Source organism: Orbilia oligospora (assembly GCF_000225545.1).
Source record: "Orbilia oligospora ATCC 24927 unplaced genomic scaffold scaffold00007, whole genome shotgun sequence".
Taxonomy (NCBI): domain Eukaryota; kingdom Fungi; phylum Ascomycota; class Orbiliomycetes; order Orbiliales; family Orbiliaceae; genus Orbilia; species Orbilia oligospora.
The window spans coordinates 1,591,803-1,610,917 of NW_011645564.1; the positions used below are offsets into that span (position 1 = coordinate 1,591,803).

At 45.4% G+C, this 19,115-nt stretch overlaps 5 protein-coding genes across 5 annotated transcripts; 1 reads left to right on the forward strand and 4 right to left on the reverse strand.

Moving 5' to 3' along the window:
• Positions 1 to 593: 593 nt before the first annotated feature.
• On the reverse strand, positions 594 to 1,203 carry AOL_s00007g444 (uncharacterized protein; the record flags this gene model as incomplete). Its single annotated transcript, XM_011120345.1, has 2 exons — positions 594 to 973; positions 1,050 to 1,203. The coding sequence occupies 2 exons, from the start codon at positions 1,201 to 1,203 to the stop codon at positions 594 to 596; spliced, it is 534 nt and encodes a 177-aa protein (XP_011118647.1).
• Positions 1,204 to 4,301: 3,098 nt separating this feature from the next.
• On the reverse strand, positions 4,302 to 5,788 carry AOL_s00007g445 (uncharacterized protein; the record flags this gene model as incomplete). Its single annotated transcript, XM_011120346.1, has 2 exons — positions 4,302 to 4,424; positions 4,496 to 5,788. The coding sequence occupies 2 exons, from the start codon at positions 5,786 to 5,788 to the stop codon at positions 4,302 to 4,304; spliced, it is 1,416 nt and encodes a 471-aa protein (XP_011118648.1).
• Positions 5,789 to 7,452: 1,664 nt separating this feature from the next.
• On the reverse strand, positions 7,453 to 8,454 carry AOL_s00007g446 (uncharacterized protein; the record flags this gene model as incomplete). The annotated part of the gene is made up of 1 exon (XM_011120347.1): positions 7,453 to 8,454. One exon carries the CDS (start codon positions 8,452 to 8,454, stop codon positions 7,453 to 7,455), a length of 1,002 nt encoding a protein of 333 aa, XP_011118649.1.
• A 652-nt stretch (positions 8,455 to 9,106) lies between these two features.
• AOL_s00007g447 (uncharacterized protein) lies at positions 9,107 to 12,095 on the reverse strand (the record flags this gene model as incomplete). The annotated part of the gene is made up of 2 exons (XM_011120348.1): positions 9,107 to 11,791; positions 11,865 to 12,095. The coding sequence occupies 2 exons, from the start codon at positions 12,093 to 12,095 to the stop codon at positions 9,107 to 9,109; spliced, it is 2,916 nt and encodes a 971-aa protein (XP_011118650.1).
• A 535-nt stretch (positions 12,096 to 12,630) lies between these two features.
• On the forward strand, positions 12,631 to 18,894 carry AOL_s00007g448 (uncharacterized protein; the record flags this gene model as incomplete). Its single annotated transcript, XM_011120349.1, has 6 exons — positions 12,631 to 12,895; positions 12,961 to 13,759; positions 13,819 to 15,488; positions 15,563 to 15,625; positions 15,699 to 17,163; positions 17,217 to 18,894. The coding sequence occupies 6 exons, from the start codon at positions 12,631 to 12,633 to the stop codon at positions 18,892 to 18,894; spliced, it is 5,940 nt and encodes a 1,979-aa protein (XP_011118651.1).
• Between the last annotated feature and the right edge of the window lie 221 nt (positions 18,895 to 19,115).

A 19,115-nucleotide genomic window follows, 5' to 3' on the forward strand; every position in this document is an offset into this window, starting at 1 on the left:
TTACGGATTCAAAGCTACGAAACGGATATACAAACGATATTCACTCCACCCCGAAGTAATATTTCTCCCAGTTCTCATTTGATCGAACGAAGCTCTCTACTCGGTTAATAAAGACGGGGAAGACATCGAAACCAGCCGCCCACCCGAAGATTCATTTCGACTGTACATTTTCTATTTCTTTTTCCCCCCTCCCAAGTAACCAACGGGTTTAACATTGCAATCCCTGGGACCCGGCGTTAAAATCCTTTTATTCGTATAAAATCACTAGGGTATCTTTGGGTGCTGGAGTACATGAACTTTTTTCTTCTCTGGGAATATGCTTTGTATACATACCTCTTTTTTTTTTTTTTGCCTCTAGATCTCTCCTCAGAACCGAACTAGCCTTTTTTTGAATCGGTTTCTTCCTTTTATTTTGTTTATGTACATAGATAGAAACGTATGAAGGAGGCGGGGTGTATATATATATCTACTAAAGTATATATTCCATATGATGGTATCACGAATATCTCTCTAAATCTTCCCTTGTAACTCTAACAACCTCCCGATTCCGAAGACCAACCTCTAGCCCTTCCAGTTCTTCCCCATTAGAAACTCTACCTCCTCCTAACCAACCCTACAACAGGTATCACAACCTTCCTAGCAAACCACGGCGCCGCCCAAACGCTTCCCAAAACCCTTATCGGCATCAAAGCCTTCACCACCGCCCAAGCTATCGCTAAACCCATAACCCCCCTCCCATCGATCCATTTCTCCAACCCTTTCTTTTCTATATACCTTTTAAATCGGGTATACCCCGTTTCTATCCATTCTGCGGGGAGTAGGTCGGCTGGGTTCCAGGATGTTAGGTTGAAGAAGGTGAATAAGGTGAACAGAGGGATGATGGCGGTTAGTTCGTGGAGGATTAGGAATGAGGTTAGGTGGGAGGCTGGGTGGGAGAGGAGGGGGCGGGTGTAGGGGTGGAGGTATTTGGGGACTTTTTGATATATGAGAGAAGGTTAGACTGTGTGGACTAATTGAGTAAGGTATATGTATAGAAGTATTATACTTACGTTTTGAGATTATGCGGTCTGCACGTGATGGTGGGGGAGGTGATGGTGGTGGGGTTGATAAGCGGCGGAAAGAAGGTTTTGGTTTGATTAAAGAGGGCGATAGGATTGGGGATCGAGGTTTTAAACGGGAGATGGATCTCAATGTTGAGAACATCTTTGGATCGATCTTTGAAGTTGAGACCAGCTAGACGTCTAGTTATCGACGTCGACGTCGCAAAAAGCTATCTCGAAATATCTCTAAATTGTTGGATTTTAACAAGCCAAGTCGCGTTGTCACATTCGCAGTGGGCATGCAATCCCGGCCAGTTCCTTCGATCTCCGCTTCGATCGGAAACGGTTCGAACAAAAAAACAAAAAGACCAAACGAAAAACGAAAAAGAAAGCTGGAAATAAGATACGTCCCAATAAGCCGGATTTAGTCTACCCTCGAGGACCGGACGGCGGCGAAGTGGGAAAGACAGTCGAATGATAGGATCTCAAGACCCGCTTCGCACACCCTCATTCTTTCGCCAATATCGCCTCTTCAAAGTCTGGTTGGCTATAAATCATGCCGCCAAGCCGAATTCGCCTAGGGTCATCTTTAGTAGCAAACTTTCTGGTGCAATTCTGCAGGCAATTAATGCATGCAGTCCTTTGGGCTGGCAACAAGCAGAGAAGAAGAAAAGCACCTGCGAGCTCTTAAACGTTTAAACGTGGAGAAGAGTACTTTGGTTTTTTCTTGCTATAGCCCAGATGCATTCTATACGAACTAATTGTGGATTCTTTTTTCTCCCACTCTGTTAATGTGAGAGAGGTGTTAAAATTGGGTGGTCTCAGATTCTTATATGCAATGTCCGGCTTGGTTTATGTACTACAGTTTCCGGATTTGAGGCGGCTGATGTGGTAGAAGGAAGGGAAAGAAGGCCGAATGGAAACGCCTTGGAATTCCTGGCGTGAGCTGGGAACGAGTGAGTGAGGGGAAAGCCCATGGCCAGTCACCTGTCTCTCGTACATAAACAGCAGCTGGGGCCCTGCCTGAACCCGAAGAGATGGTTCTTGGAGACGGATTTCCATTCCTCCTCCAAAAGCAATAAACAGTAACTCGTGATCTTTATTGATTATTGAAGATCTACGACCATCTAGCATTCACTATTATACTACCAAATAATAATAACTCTTTACTTTACTATTCCAGAGGGGTGTTGGATTACTCGTGTATCGCTCACGGCGGGAGGGGAGATTTGGGGGAGACATTCGAGTTCTCATACCTGAGCTGAGAGGTATCTAAGCTAAGCTCCGACTTGACACGATAATCAGTGATTTCGGAACGACTTCCTCCTCAAACCGCCTATTCTCCTCTAAATTTTGACCCGCTGGATTCATCCAAATTCGAGTCATCAACTGCTCTATATAACTGAGTGGCAAAGGACGACCTAGGACCTTCACCTATCCTTCCAGCAAAAAGGAGGATATGATTTATCTGTCATAATCTGGACTCCCTAATCCGAACCGTAACGATGACCCCTCTTCAACTTTCCGCTTCTTCAACTATACGACTTCCTCATATCAACCATCCTACCCTCACAAAATTCTCTCTTTCTAATATCAACTCCCCTCCTAGCCCTTCAATACCTCATTCGAAGTTCCACGGCTTCAGGGTGGGGATCATAGAATGGGACGACGTTGGCTGATACTCTGCCCCTAACCCTTTGCTCGACAAGCAAGGATAGGGATGTGCAGTCTGGTGCGCGAGACATATCTACCACTTTTTTTACACTTCTTTCTAAACCTGAGCTCTTTTTTTCCTCTTTTAAATTTCCTCCTATACCTTTTCTTTCTTCTCTTTCGAAAAACTCAACTAAACTAAACCACTAAACTTTTCTATTTGATAAACCATTTCATTGATTTTCTGGCGTCTTACTGGATACCATTATGTCACCTTTTTTTGAACCCCCCCACATTTTTTGGTTTAGCATAGCTAGTATAGGATTACGTATACAGCATATATACTATATAGCGGACATATGCATAGCTAAGCGTTCATTTTAATGATTTTTTCTTTCTTTCCTTTCTTCCTTTTCTTCTGCTAATAAAAGGGTTATTGGTCTATTCTTGAGGGACTTAGGATATAGTACTATAGTCTTTTAGCATCTTTCCTTTTCCGTTGTTTTTTTATTTTATTTTGTTTCGGGTTAAGCTTTGCAATTGGAGGGACTGGAAAGAGCCAATTTTGATTATCCAGTAATCTTTCATTTACCAGCTTGTCTGTTGCTACCCCCTTTGTGTCTTGGATTCTAAGGCTAGCTAGCTGTAAGCTCTAACTGTCTCAGTTTAACACTTTTCGGTTCGCATGCAAGTGTAACTCGAACGCTGATTCGAATAGACGGCGGCGTTGCATTTTGGATCTAAATTGTGTTGCACTTACCTCCATAAATTCCCTAGTTTTTGGAACAGAGGCTCCTACAGCTCGAGACCGCCTGCGGCCGGGAACGCCTAGTAGTCAATAAAAACTGAATTTTATGAGTTTACTCTAATCAGCTACGAGTTAATTGACATCTTTCGTTCAAACTTTTTTTTTTAAAAAAAACAATATATGGATAGTAAGCATTTTAGTCGAGAAAGTAACATAGCCTTGAAGCTTATGATTTTATACCCACGTCTAGACAAGCCCATTCATGTCCATATTATGTTTTCTAGGATGTATTGAATTAACAATAAAATCGCTCTAGAATTTATTAACTCATCAAAAGACTAAACTTGAAAATCTATGAGATATTTATAGGGGACTGGTCAGCGATATAGATCCAAAAGCAGTGCCAAGCTCAAGTAGAGATATAGATACAGAGGTAAGAGGGGGAGAGGGAGGTCCAACCCGGTATCCTGGACTTAGTATGCATTTTGCAAAACAAATTCATCACGTGTATTAGACTTTCATGCTAAATTCCTGGGGACCGATCTCGCACCTAGTTTGGATGTGTCTGTGTCACCCTGTTCGGACTTTTGAATGTCAAAGTTGTCACGTGCGGAAGTATTTATATCGGCTATGTGTACAATGCTTATGACCATGGTTTTGGGTTCATTAAAGCTATAGTTCCGATATCAATTAAATAAAAAATTGGTATTTTTGATCTCTAGAAACTATTAATACAATCAAGGTACCACCGATAAGAACAATTGTCCCGAAACTCCATGCTCCTCTATAATGCACCGCTCCCTAGAAAGAGAAAAAAAAAATCTCATAACTCCAAAGTAATAATAAGAATAAGAACCATACTAATTGAAGAACTCCCCCTTGATGGGATGTACCAAAGCCGTCGGCCAGCATGAATCGGGATTCTTCCTCGCTTTGTACCACTCGTCCCAAAACGGCTGTGAATGCGGATTTACAAAGAAATACTAAAATGTCATATTAGTCTCCATCTAGGACCCCCTTCAGGAAGTTTTCTTTTCAGATATATAAAACTTACAGTGCATCCAGTAGCAGCTTTCTCATACTGCACAGTCCTAGGATCGTTCTTCCCCAGCTCTTCAAGCTTCAATGAATGTCTTCCTGACGGAGTTTTCCTCGAACAATACAACGGATGTTGATAAAAGAACGTCGTCAAATCCTCCTTGTAAGCTATCGTTGGAGCGAAGTATTCGTAATAGCAATCCACGCCATTTGCGTTATACTCATTCATTTTCTCAATCAGCCGTCTTGACCAACCCCACATCGGCCCGATGGAAGTACGTAAATCCTCGTGTCCTCCAAAATCCTTGAGACATTTATCATCAAGCCATAACCATTTGTCGCTAGGTCGTTTGAGAGCTTCAAAGGTTACTAAATCAGGTGTTTCTGGCATGTCTTGGTCGGGCCCCTGGCGTTCTCGATGGGATTTGTATTCTTCGTCGACGTCAGTGAGGAACTGATCCCAGCGACCGATCAAACGAACATCTGATTCTATTGAGTAGATGAAGTCATATTGTTTGTTATTCGTAACGAACATTTGTAGTGCGAGATGATTATTTTCCATGATATTTTTGAATGGCGCGGTACCGTTCAACCAGTTTTTCACGTCTTTAGTAGAGAAGGTTTGCGTAAGGTTTCGAAATTCCGCTGGTACATGGTCTTTTATCCATTTCGTACGCTCGGAAGAAGATAGATCGGTATGGACGAGGAAAAAGACATCGTAGTTTACCAATCCTGCTTCGAGAACTACAGCGCGAGCGTGAAGATTGAATTCTTTTTTCCAAGGGTGACCGGTTGAGAGACGAACGATGAAGGCACGATTGTTGGTTGGTTTGTTATTATTGGAGATAAGATCTAGAACTTCTTGTGATGGGGAGGCATAAGGTTTGAAACGGGCTGTGTAGGACCAGCAGTCCTTGCGAGCGGGCGGCCGACCGACGGAGCGCCATTCTGTGATGTTTTTGACGCCGGTGAGGATTAAGCTATCACCGTCATTGATGCTGAGTCTTTCGGTGATAGGTGTCGGCGGGTTGAATACATTAGAGATTGAAGAAGGAATAGGCTTCTCTTCATTAATGGGTTCGAGGTTCTTTTGTGGTGGTTTAGGGACGACGGCTGCGGTGGTGGGGATAGACGAGTTTTCGGTAGCCACGAAATCCGGCGCACCCGGCAAATAAATTTTTATTGCGAGAAAGAAAACAAGAACAAAGAATGTCGCTGCTGCTACTGTAATAATATTTCGTAGTCGGCTTATTGGCGGTCTCCTTGCTGTTACCGGCGGGGGGAATTTCTGAGGGAGTGACATATGCATCGTGCAGTTGTTAAAGGAAGAAAGGACAAGCCTCTCTCGCACAAGCGGGGCGGAATATTAACGAGTGCGAGCGAAAACAATTACAAAAGTGAAAGAAAGAAGAGGAGCGGCGGACTAAATGGCATCGTCCGTTTATATTTTACGTAGTTCGCAGGCGGCGAAAAAAATAGATTGCTGAAAACTGGTCTGTTGGAATATCAAGAATCTGTAACATCAGTTGCGTGACACAACTACCATGCCGTAATATATAAAGGGAAGACAAGAATTTCAAGACGAAACTCCTGTATTCCTGTGCCACCGGGACTCCTGGGTCTTTAAAGGTGCTCAAAAGGCACAGATTGGGCGATTAAATTGCCCGTTTCGAGGGGTGTGCTGACTAGTGAAATGTTGGATTGGATGTTGGATGTTTGGGCGACAACTCTGCGCCGAGGCCATGCATGGCGTCGACAACCCTTCCTGCGTTGGGTTTGTGGTATTTTCATAGCAGCTAATTCTAATATTGAAGTTAGAAATGTCCTCGTTCTTCCTTCTTTTCAAGATGGAATCTATCTAAAAATATTATAAGATTTTTCAGGCGGCTATTCAATCCAGAAATACTTTCCGGAGCCCTTTTTTTTTGAACATGAAAAACCCTATTACCCACGAAATAATTGTATGGTGTGCAATGAACCGAACTGCCCCTCTGCCAGGCAGTCTGCATACCGCTCGGATTTTCTTTCGTACATCCGGTGTCATAAGCGAATACTACTATACTACCTCTATTAAGTCAAGGTTTCTACTGTGCCGCGCTTCTGCGTGTGCTTGGCCAGGGTCTGTCATGTGGGGGGCCGCCCCTCGTGAGATCCAATCAAAAGGACGATATGAATAGCGAAAACCCTGAACTTCGAGGCGCCCTGCAGAAATGATGTGAGATAATGTTTTAAATGGGGACATGTAATAGACATCGTTCATTGTTGCTCAGGGCGCCATGGATTATGATTTCTTGTAAAATTAAAAACGATTTACGTGAGTGGCAAGGATCCATGCGCATGAGATTAGGAGCGCGAGCATGGGGCGTATCACACTTGGCGATAAGGTGATAGAGCAATCAAGACCCTTCGGCTTTTGTTTTAACGTTTCTAGAACCGCCCCTGTGATTTCGTACTCGGAACCTCGGAACCTAGGTATATACGCCAATTGAGAAGTATCTTAATGATAGTTAACTGGTTGATATATCGGTGGCGGTATTTTCTCCCTCCCCACATGCATACCAGCGTCGAATTTTGTTACCAGTACCAGTAGCATCATACAAACCTGGTAAGCTAAGCTTGGCTTTCGAATTACCTTCAAAATACAAAATCTAAATTACTGTCTAACGCATGTTGATCAAAAATTGAGCAATTGCCCATGCTGATAGCGATTATTCTGCGAACATTAAAGATTTGGATTGTGACAAAATAACAAGCGCTTAGGCCCTTAATTGAATTGAATTATATATAGCCCTTTGATATTATGGTGCTACACTATTTTGAATATTTATGACTGCGATATCGAGCCACTCTTCAGTTGAGATTAAAGAAGCCACCGGCACATATACCGGATCATTGTTAGAGTAGATACAAACATAGTGCTATGACTAAATGTAGCGCAACTTTTGGATCCTTGGGAGATATTTAAATAGGAATTTATACTTTGATCAAAACCTTCCCAGTCGAACGGCCAAGTCTGTCAAAAGCTTTTTGATAATCATCCAAAGAAAACGTGCTGTCAATCACCATCCTTACTTTCCCTTCTTCGAGGAATTTACCAACGTGTAGAATATCAGATCCTCTGGGCTCCATAATGAAGAAGTAGTTCGTAACATCCTTAGCGGTGCAACCCTCAGGTTTTCTCGGCTCCGTAGGCTCCACAATGGAAATGAGTTTCCCTCCATCTTTTACACAGTTCCATGATTGCGCCAAAGACTCACCGCCCTTGCAATCAATAACCAAATCCACCTTTCGGCTCTCATCTTCTGCGATCCATTCATTCAAACTTTGTTTTTTATAGTCGATAACCTCAGTGGCTCCAAGCTCTTTAACCAATTCCACGTTTGGAGTACCGCAAACCCCAACAATACCGCCAACACCAGCTTCTCTGGCAAGTTGGAGCAACCAAACACCAACTCCACCGCTGGCGGCTATGACAAGAATTCTTTTCGAGGCATTCGCCTTCCTTCCTTCTTCGCCTGCATCGAATCCCGCAAGGCCACCTTGGTCAAAAAGTGCTTGGAAGGCGGTAATAGCACTAAGTGGGACACTAGCCGCCTCTACAGGGTCAAGAGACTTTGGCCGGAGCGCAAGCTCCTCCGTGTAAGCAACCGTATACTCTCGTGCATTGCCGGAATGAGAAACAGCCGTTCGGCCCCAAATCTCAGATCCCGCAGGAAATGGGGAGTTTGCAGGAGCTTTTACAACGACTCCCGAAAGGTCGTAACAGGGGACGATTTTGGGATCCTTCCCGTAGTAGCTTAGCGCAAAAGAAGGCCAGAGAAGTTCGCCCGCACAAGGAGAGGTAGCGTGGACTTTGATCAGATGCTCATTGGAATCTGGGGTAATTGTGGGGAGAGGAACGGTGGTGAGTATGACCTCGGCCTTGTTTGGGTCGGGTTGGGAGAGAGTACGAATAGTTGATGGAAGGCTAGACATCTTATTGTAATTTCGTTGGCTGAGTTGGCTCTGAAGTTTTATTTTATATGGAGGATTTAGTTGTGATGCAAATGACTTGTTGAGTATGAAATTGTTTGGATGGTGATTAAGTGAAAACTGCTTCTAGCGGGTATCAAACTGTTCTTATATACACATGCTCTTGAGGCTATTAACATTATAGTAATTCATCAATGCTATTGTGAAGTCCGTCAGTGAAAACCCGCGATCCGGCATATTTTCGTGAGGCAGCCTGCGCCGTGTTGGAAATGTTCAAGGCCACCAAAAACTTCGGCCTAAAATCAGCCATCAACGCTTGCTGCTGACAGTAGATGCTTGTCGTAGGTACAAAAAGTCGAAAGTTAAGGAGTTTTCCCAGGAGATTCGGAGATAGTTTACGAAATTATAACGACATCTCGACGGTTTAAGCCGCTTGGTAAGCTGAGTAAACAATTAATCTAGCGTCAAGCTAGTTGTAAGTCAACGCACATGCATGCGGCTTACTCGACCGAGATGTTGGAATATGACGATCTAACTGCATGAGGCGAGCTCCATGATCCCGGTCTTCGGCTCGCTAGCCAATCGAATTTGGTATAGTGCACCCGGGGTTCCGAATCTTGATGAATAATAGAAACTCTAGAACATTAAACTGACCTCAGCGTCCATAGGCGCGCCTGTCCCAAGGGCGCGGGGACCTATCCCTTCGGCCGTATCTCTCCAGCAGTGCCTTCATGGCGGACGCTGCGGTAGCGGAGGCAAAATCTTGCCAATTTTTGCTCTTATGACTATCACAATAGTCACAGACTCCCTTGATAATGATACAGGATAAGTTGTCCCATACACCTGCGCCTTCCATTTCAAAAGCAATAATGTTATCTTCCTTCGAAATCCTGTCGCGTTCTTGGCTGGAACGCATGACTGTATCACCAGATCCTACAGTCCCAATATGCACGTACGGTTGCTGTATTTCGCCTGCTAGTTCTGTGGATTGAAGCTTCTCATCTAACCTTCTTCGGTGCACAAGGTGCTTCTCATCGCAAAGCAGCTCGCTGCATGCAGCACCCGTCATGGCCCTGTCGCAGGTGTCGTCTGAATCTACATTGCAATGATTGCAGGTATCGCAGTTAAAAGAAGTATGGTGCTTATGTCGGTACGAGGATTCGAAAAGCTTATCCTTGTCTGCCCCTGGATAGTCGTATTTACCTCGAAGTTTCCGGCGCCTCTGAGCTCTTCTCTGGAGCTCTTCTAGATGATGTAAAGTCCGTCGTTCCAGGATCTCCGACCCGTCGTTCGTACTCAATGCCGCTAGCAGACCACGGACATCGGTATTTGCTCTTCCGAGGGATTCACTGAAGTTATTCTTGCGTTGAAACTTATTGGTGTAACGTCTTCCAAAGTCGTATTGTACAATGGATCCACTTATGATAACATCTCCGAGGATTATTTCCTGGCCATTGTAGAAGGGCACACCTCCGCAGATTCCAACAATGAGAGCTATTTCAATGCCACGAAAACTGGATCGGAAACCGGAGGCAACGTTGGCCGCGTTTGCCTTCCCCATGCCTGGTAGAAGTGCAAGGACCACATTATATCTACCAATTCTTCCAGTTCTGTAAGTGTTCTGATCTTCTGGTGCCCTTCCATATCCATCGCCGTCGTCATCCCAAAACTCGTCAATGAGAAGGGCGACTGCATCATATTCGGGCTTAACGGCACATATTATTGCAATCTCAAAATCATCGCGACTTTCAGGCCTTTCGATAGACCAAGAGCTTCGGGCTTCGGATATGCAGGAATCTGGTGTGTGAGAGCGTGTTTCTGGAGTGATATTTGGCCAGGTACGTTCGCTAAGTGTATCTTCGTCTGCAAGAGACATTGTAATGTTTGGCCTCGCTGGCGGACTCATTTCAACTCGGGAGGTTGAATATTCAAAAGAAGAACGGCGACTAGAGTCACTTTGGCATGTGATATTGTAGTCTTTTTGATACGGGTGTGCCTTGATCTCGGGGCCATCGTCGACGACCTGAAGCATTGTTTCTTCGCTACTTGAAGAACCGGAAAGCTTTAGGAGATGTTTCAGTGGGAAAACAATTTCTCTGTAGATGATGTCCCGTCGCATATTAATCCCATCGTTTGGATTGTCCTCATCGAAGGGTGCTTCTTTGAAAAGTTTCCCATCTAAGCACTTTTTGATCACCTCTTTATAGATGACATTGCAATCTAGAGCTGCTCCGAGAGTAAGATTCCATGCATACTTGTAGTACTCTTTTATTTTTGCAAACCCATAGGGTTCATGGTTCTGTTCGTCATAAGGCCGGCCTTGAATGATTTCAATGAGCAGAATTGCAAGGGCGAGGATGTTTGGGTATCGATGAAGTAGAATTCCGTCTGGACAATACTCTGGGTTTTCTGATTTCTCATCGTTGAATTTCGGATGATAGTACGGATTGTAAGAAGCGATTTTTTTAGACTTGTCCGCCGACTGCTGCTCTTCCAAAAATTGGATGTCATCGTGGGTCCAGGGTTGTCTCATCCAATCTGAGCCGTAGTACTGCCATACCGACTTTGCGAGGACATACGCTAGGTAGAACCTTTCCTTTGTCGTCATTTTGTTCCCGATTTTGTATAAAACATTTGTCAGAGAAAGGCTCTGAACAAGCTTGACATTCCTAGTGGGGCGGCCCGTAAGATCGCAAGTCCTTAATACAGGGTCGGCGCTTTCGAAAACAAGGTTGAAACGGATGCAATAGCCGATCTTTGCCCCAAGATGACGGCAAAATTCCCCAAGAGACAGCTCTGTGCCTTCAACTTGCACAGGTGCCCTTTTGGGTTTCTGCCCCTTCTTTTTCTGAGGCCGATTTCTTGATACCATTAACATCGTTTCGTGCCATATTTCGCAGTCTGGGGTGCCACGGGTGAGAGCCGGAGAAGCAGGGAAAAGGACTTCAAATGGAATCTGTGACCCTTCATGCTCCTCTATAGAATCTAGCCTCAATCTTGCGGATTTTAGATGTTGAGGGGAACATCCACAGATGGTATGCATATCGAGCGTAACGTATAGAGCCTCATTGACGTGTTGAGGGTATCCGGGGACGTTATCTTTCTTGCTATCTGGTGAAGAAGCCAGACCCATATCTTCTGATGTAAGATCCTTTATTGTCTGGGTCTGCTCCAAGACGGTCAATAAAGCTTCGAATTCGTGACCTCTTGAGAAGAAATCCTTGAGTCCGCGATGTACGTCGACACTCGCCATCTTTAAAGCCCTCACGAGGCCTTTCCGTTTAGCTATTGCAATTCCATTTAATGTTGTATGACCTTTTGTTCCTGCGTTCTTTGGCCACTAGTTCGGAATTTTATTTTAGTAGCCTGATAGTTTATTATTCGAGAAGACGGTATAATATTGCTTTACTAACCATACACGCCTTTTCAAGTATATCGAGTGACGCCCCAATCTTAGCCTCGAAAACGGTCGCCTGGCGGCTAGATAGTGTTGTGACATCTTTTAGGATAATAATGTAAAGTAGACTTCCGAGTTTCCCGAATCCACGATTCTTCGTTTCGACAGCTAATTTGAGCGCGACTTCGCTGATGGTTGGAAAGGCCTCTTGGGCAAGTTCAAGCGGTGTGAATTCCCCTGTCAACATTGTGGGACGAAGTGTCTGGGCCCACCGTGCTTGCCCCTAATCGCCTTAACTGCAGGGCGCGCCCTTTACCGTGGTAAATCTCGCACTAGAGGCACAAGAAATCCGGATTAATCAGGCTAGACCAGGGAAGTTTCGAAAGCATATCGAAGTTGGAGATGGATTGCAATATATGAATATTGTCGAGGGAGGCGCTGGATGGAATCCTCGACCATGACCGTGCGGGGCTCCATGCATTGTTCAACATGCATGACAGCCTTGCATACCCTGGCGCTTCACAACCGTGTTTATCTTACCCCCACGGCGGGGCATAATTCCGAATATTAGGTCTTGAGGCTTCAACCATCATTAATTCCACACGGTGATAGCGTTCGATCAGCCGGATAAACTCGCCAGAATAGTACGAAGTAGAGGACTCCGTTTTTCAATTTGGGATCCTCACCACAGTTCTCAAATGCATGGATACGGATATTGACTCTGCTCAACAAGGAACGCAAACGCAATATAGCTATAGTCGGTGTCCACGATACCGCTTTAGATGTTCGAATCACAGCCTATTCGTGCGGCGACGGCCGAATGTCGAAAGTCTCTTTCTACATGTTTAGCTGTCCCACGGCTCAAGGAGGGAGGATGGGCGGAGAATCGACTCATCGACTTCAACCTATGGGCAGCTGGGGCTGGTGTTTCCGCCAAGGGAAAACTCTCCCTCGACCAGAGGCTCTCTACCAAGCCGGACGTACAAAGCACATTAGTCAATCTATTAAAACTTTTACAAATGTTTGTAGAAGATTGTCGAGATCTCGGTAACTCTTTTTTACTATCTTTCGAAAGTTGACCATATGGCTGACTGGACCTGCTCGGCTTCTAGCAAAGGATGTCGACAGTGCTCTTGATAAGGTTACTGATCAGAAGGCAGAGCCTGAGAGTAATGTGGACTCGATGGTGGAGAGGGTGGACGAAAACCTCCCCGTTGAGCTATCACCTAAGGAAGCCGAAGCTCAACGAGATGTGGAAGTTACTCTTGATCAAATCATAAGACTCACTGTTGCAATCCGTAAAGCGGGTTCGAGCTCACGCCTGAAACGGGCGGATAAAAGTTTTGATTTAGACAGCCCGAAAATACAAGAGTTAAGGGGATTTTTGGAGCTCATAATGCATCCCAAGGGCCCCAAGGAAGAGGGACAATTAAATCCCATTCAATCACGATTGGTTGAAGCTAATCTACGTCGATGGCATAGATTCTCTTACGCCAAACTTCATTCAAAAAAACTAGCACGTTCAGATACGGCTCCGATGGAAGTAATACCAGAGAACCCAAATTCAACCTTAGAGTACAAACCCCAAGCTGGCTCAAAGCCAGCGGTTTCTTTTGACATTCCGGAAACGAATATGGCCTTACAAGTTTCGATTGTTGTCCCAGAGGATCAGACCCTTCGAGCTCTATCTGTTATAGCACCAACAGCCACCACGGCTGCATCTGCTATCGAAGATATTATTATCATACCTGATAAACCGATAGCACGAACCCCCGCAACCGTAATATCGAGGATTAGCTCGAGAATTACCTATCCCCGACCACCAAATGTATCTCGGTATCATACGGTTTTCAAATGCCCGTGCTGCCTGCAATCACTCCCTGTAGCATATACTGAACGTAGCCAGTGGAAGTATTTAAATGGTCCTTTCCCAAGCATCTATGCATGAAACGGTCTGATTCATCGACTAGGAAGCACCTCGCGGGTGATATTTTACCATACACTTGTATTTTCCAGGACTGCCATCAACCTCTACAACTTTATTTGACGCGGAAAGACTGGGAGCAACATATCAAAACGGAACACGGCCAGATATGGATTTGTGCCGTCTGCGAGCAACTGGGTGTAACAACTGAGTTCTCAAATGAGGAGGAGCTAGTGGACCATCTCGGAACCTCCCACAAAGACTCAGTTGATAGCGACGAGGTCCAAATGTTCGTTACTGCATCTTCATCTTCAAAGCCAGTCGAAGCGGTCGACTGCCCCCTGTGCACCGGTCCTGATGAAGGTGAAGATTCACTGGAGCATATCGCACATTGCGTTCACGACTTTTCGTTGAATTCTCTACCTTTACCATCAGATAGTGATGCTGAGGGGGATTACTTTGATATTGATTCCAGGAATAGCGAGTCACAGAATACTCCTTCATCTGCTTCGGCTGAGGAGCGGGATTTCGAAGGCTTGGCCGAGATAGCCGATGACGCTTCAAGTGTGGATGATGAGCACAAGGTGTCAGAGTCCTCATTAAAAACTCTCACCCGTGACTTTTCTGGACCTACAGGCATATCTATTCTCGACTGGAAGGTAGATGAGGCAACTGAAGATCCTCAAGCTGCCACGTCCGTCGACGTAACCGGCGAAGATCCTGAGGAAACTACAGCAGACCAGTTCCCTGTACCCAAACCTGACCGACCAGATGAAGCGAGTTTATATGGCCCAATGGAGCGTGCTCGCTATCAGGTAGCGTGGTTATGCCCAACCAAAATGGACGCGGTGATAGCAGAAGCCCTACTTGATCAGATAGACCTTATCCCGATGACATCTCAGGCCTCAGGTAGTATGTTTGAGTACCGGTTAGGCCGAATAGAGCCTCATAGAGTTGTAATAGCTTGGCCGTCGGAATCCGATCGTTACCGTGGGCCAGATTGGTGTCTTGCAGAGGAGATAAAAAAAGTATTTCGCTCGCTGGCAATATTCTTGCATGTGAGTACGGGTGCGGGTGTACCATCTCTCACATACCTCTCAGATGTCGTGGTTAGTGGTGTGGACGGATTAGCCCACTACAAAATCAGCAAGTCCGGCACTTTTAATGGTCGTACAATTCGCCCCAGGGCGGCTCCTGATTTAATACTGGCCACCATTAAGGACATTGGGCACGAGTTTACACCGATACCTGATCCTGGACACATCAGCGAAAATCGGGATATAATTCTCAATTATCGACATACAAGCTACACGGACTTGACAGACGTCAACTTCGCATCAGAGGTAAATCATATGGATTATGTGCCTATAGGTGCCAGTGAGGAGGAACAAACATGTGGGCGCTGTTATCATGTTTCTCAGGAAAAGAAGCTCAGAAGGAGGCCTGGGTACTCCGCGCCAAAAGTTTATCACGATGGTATCGCATGTGTCGAGAATCTCTCCACCAAAGGGACGTTCCCTCTGTTCGCTCCTGGTACCAATGTCCGCTGCGTAGATATGGAAGGGGATCTCTCGACGTATACAAAGATCGATAATATTGTCGTTATCCGGGGCGTTAGTAGTTATACGGATACGCATAAAGATATAAGATGGAAGAGAATTGCGGCAGGCACAGCCGCAGCCTACGCTAAACAATTCATTCGAGTTCTGGATCCCAGTAAGCTTCCCAAACCTTGTAGCCTTCTTTCGCTGCCCTCATTTTTCGTCTTTCTAACATTGAATAATTGCTAGGGGGTTTAGACGTGCCATCAGACGAGGGTGGCCTCATAGATGGTTCTGAAGATGGAAGCGAAGGTGCGACCTTAGAGCCTGATTTGCTCATTTTTCTCCCTTCTTGATTTCCCTCGATCTGCTAACCTTGATGCAGGTATGGGTTTTTACGATTTTGAGGCCTGGTCTCATTCAGAACCTGAAGCGTCTGCAGCCGAAGATAATCCAGTTCCTGAGGGTGCCAAACCTGAGAGAAATACTACGAAGTTTGCGCCATCTATCACCCATAGTGATACGGCTTCAATGGTAAATTTATTTTCAAACGATAACGACACGGTGCAAGGCGGCCCCAAAGCCAAATGTCTATTCTGTGAATTACTTTGCCCCTATGAAACCACAATGCGCCAGGATTGGGTTGAACATATCAAAGAACATTTGGTTCTGCCAGGTATAATGTCTTCTGATTTAGGGCTACCAGTTTGGGCGCACCCGCAACCATTGTCCTGGGCTTGCGGGTTTGAGGGGTGCGAAGAGTCTCAGAACCTCCCGGATGAAACCGAGATGGAGAGGTTAGATATAGAACGAGGTGGCAACCCACCGTCGGACAAGCAGCTCAGGCCCCTCGACGCATATCGACTTCAGAACTCCCTCGAAACGGAAGCGACGCTAGATTCGAAACTCGATCATATCTTCAGCCATTTAGTCACCGACAGATGGAATCTTGAAGAATACCACGAAAGGGAGGATTGGACAGAATTCTTCCAATCTATACCGGTCAAACTTCTTGTTCCTGAGGTCGAGTCGGCAAGCTTGGAACAAGAAAACACCTTAGACGCTACGCCTAAAAAAGTAGAAGGTGATGGCCATGCAGAAGAGGGAGAAAAGAGAAAGCAAGAAAATTCTTTCGATGTCGACTTCGGAAAAGTCCATCGCAAATATATTCAAGATCGCGTGGATAGAACCTCATTATGGTTTACGAAGCTACCGGGGTTCCAAAAATGGCGAGACACCCCTGGCCTAACTCTCCTCTATGAAGATAGTCCAGGGTCGGGCAAGAGCACCATCATGGCCACGATTTACGAGACACTTCGAAAACAATACGGTGAAAATGCCGACGTTGTCATAGTGTACTGTGGAGAAGCCCTCCCCGGGGGTGCACGATGGACAACCCGCAATTTCATGCAGTGTATTCGCAGGCAGCTCCACCCAGATTCAAACTTCATCCAATATCTATCAGGGGCAGAAGAAGGTCCTCAGGATGCTCTAGCTGGGGAACCTAGAGCTGTCAGTAAATTTTTATCCCACACATTCGACACTTCCCGGAGAAATTTCATTTTAGTCGATGGCCTCGAAAATCTTGGGACCCGCGAAGCGCTAGAATTGAAATTTTCAATATGGGGCCGTAGTGGCGTTAACCTTCTTTGTACTGCGAGACCAGAGATGACACAGACAGCAGAGCTAATGGGCCCATGTATCACCAGCAGAGAGAGCACCGACCCACTTAATCGAGATATTCGAAGTTTCTTGCGACATAAGTTTGCAGAATATCCAGGAATACTATCCCAAGATGGTAAGGTTCTAAGGGATTATATTGCTGAAGTGGAAGATATAGCATGTGGGGTGTAAGTTAATTCCATTTCACCGACCAAGCTCGGGGCTGACAACTTGATAAAAGGTTTAAAATCGCAAGTTTATTTGTTGAACACCTTATGGGGTGGAGTTTAGAGACTATGGAAGATCTCAAGCAGGCAAAGAAATGGGCACAAGAAAGCAGCTTCTATCTGGAATTCTATAACGATTTTAAGCGCAGAATCATCCTAGATCCCCGCGAAGATGCCCAGAAGTATGCTCTAAAGGCTATTACGCTCATAGGTCTGAGTGTAAGCGGACGTGACCCCTTCACACCGGCAGGACTCTTAGATGCGCTCCTAGCTCATGTCTACGAGATGTTTGAAGGGATTTCGCCCAGCTTAATATCAATTGATAACCTAGTCGCGTATTGCCAGGGGTTAGTTATATATGACAGCCGTCGAAGGACTTTTCAGCTATTCCACCCTACAGCATACCAATACTTCAAGTTTATTGGATGGGAATGGTATCCTGGTGGCCAGGATTCCGCTCTGGAGGCGACAATTGAATATTTATCAAAAAGTGTTTTCAAGACGGGTCCTTGCCCTAGCAAGTTGAAGTACGAGGAGAGGTTGGTAGCCCATACTTACTTTTCTTATGCATCGAAAGAATGGACTTCTTTCCCTCTGGGCCGGTTTGGTGGGGTCGAAGCCCCAGGGTTCACGGTTGGGGTTCTTAGGAAGACTTTGGATTTCCTCAAGGACGATAATCTGGTAGCAGCCGTCAATCAAGTCCGAAAAGTGGAGAGAGAGAATCCACCCAATTATGAAATCTCGGAGCCAATCAAAGGAATACACCTCGCAGCAGCCTTTGGCTGGAGCTGGTTTATTGATGGCTTAACCGAATTTCAGGATATTAATGCACGAGACTACAATGGCTATACACCGCTAGCTCACGCCATCGATGCCTCACGTTTTAACGTCGTGGGTCTTCTCCAAGAAAAGGGGGCAAGTTTTTCCGACATCAAGCATCATGGCTCGACTGCCTTGATTGAGGCAATCCTGGGCGGAAGTTTAGACACGATTAAAAGTATTATTGACCTCGGAGAGGATCCAGACGCTCCCGGGATTCCATCCGGATCAGAAACATCATTCCTGCCGATTAATCTAGCAATTCTCAGACAGCAAAAGTCGGTCATTGAGATACTTCTTCCATATAACTTGGACATGAGCCTACGGGATGGGAAGATGAGAACCCCATTAATATGCGCGGTAATGGTGGGCGATATAGGTTCTGCAGCCGATATAATTAGGTATGGTCAAAATGTTGACCTCGAAGCAAGAGGAGGACCAAAAAGATTTACAGCGCTTGGTTATGCCGTAGCCACAGAACAACTGGCTATGATACGTCTGCTCGTCATAAGCGGTGCCAGTTTACAGGCCAAATTTGAAGACGAGGGGACTATTATGGATCTCGCGTGGAGATACTGCAACTTCAACATAATCAGTTACTTGGGGGAACAGGATTCAGTCAAGAATCTTAAATTTGAAGCTGAGACGATTGAGAGTGTTCCACCCCTGAGCATGTACAGCCTAGTCGAGGATTTCCCTCGGGCCGCCCAGGAAGCGGATGGTCATGAGTTAGGTCGGGGTTTCAACATCAATGATATCAAGGATATCGAGGATCCGGGTGACCGTGAGGGTAGGTCCTCTGTGGTGGTAACCGACAGATGGATACAACCCGCTAGCGGGCCCGAGGGGCCCCGAATAGAAAGAATTTCGTAGATAGCCGAACATGGATATGAAGGTGGAGAGTCTGATTAGTAGGCCGGGGAAAGAAGTGTACATATAAAAGGACCGCTTTTCAAAGTAGCTAGATGCGCCCAATGCCTATATATCTGAAACCTAAATCTTCAATTCTATAAAACCATAAGGCAAGGTATATAGATCTAGAAATAGACTATTTGCCTCTGCTCTCTTCATCTCCTTTCGAATTTTCGTTTTGT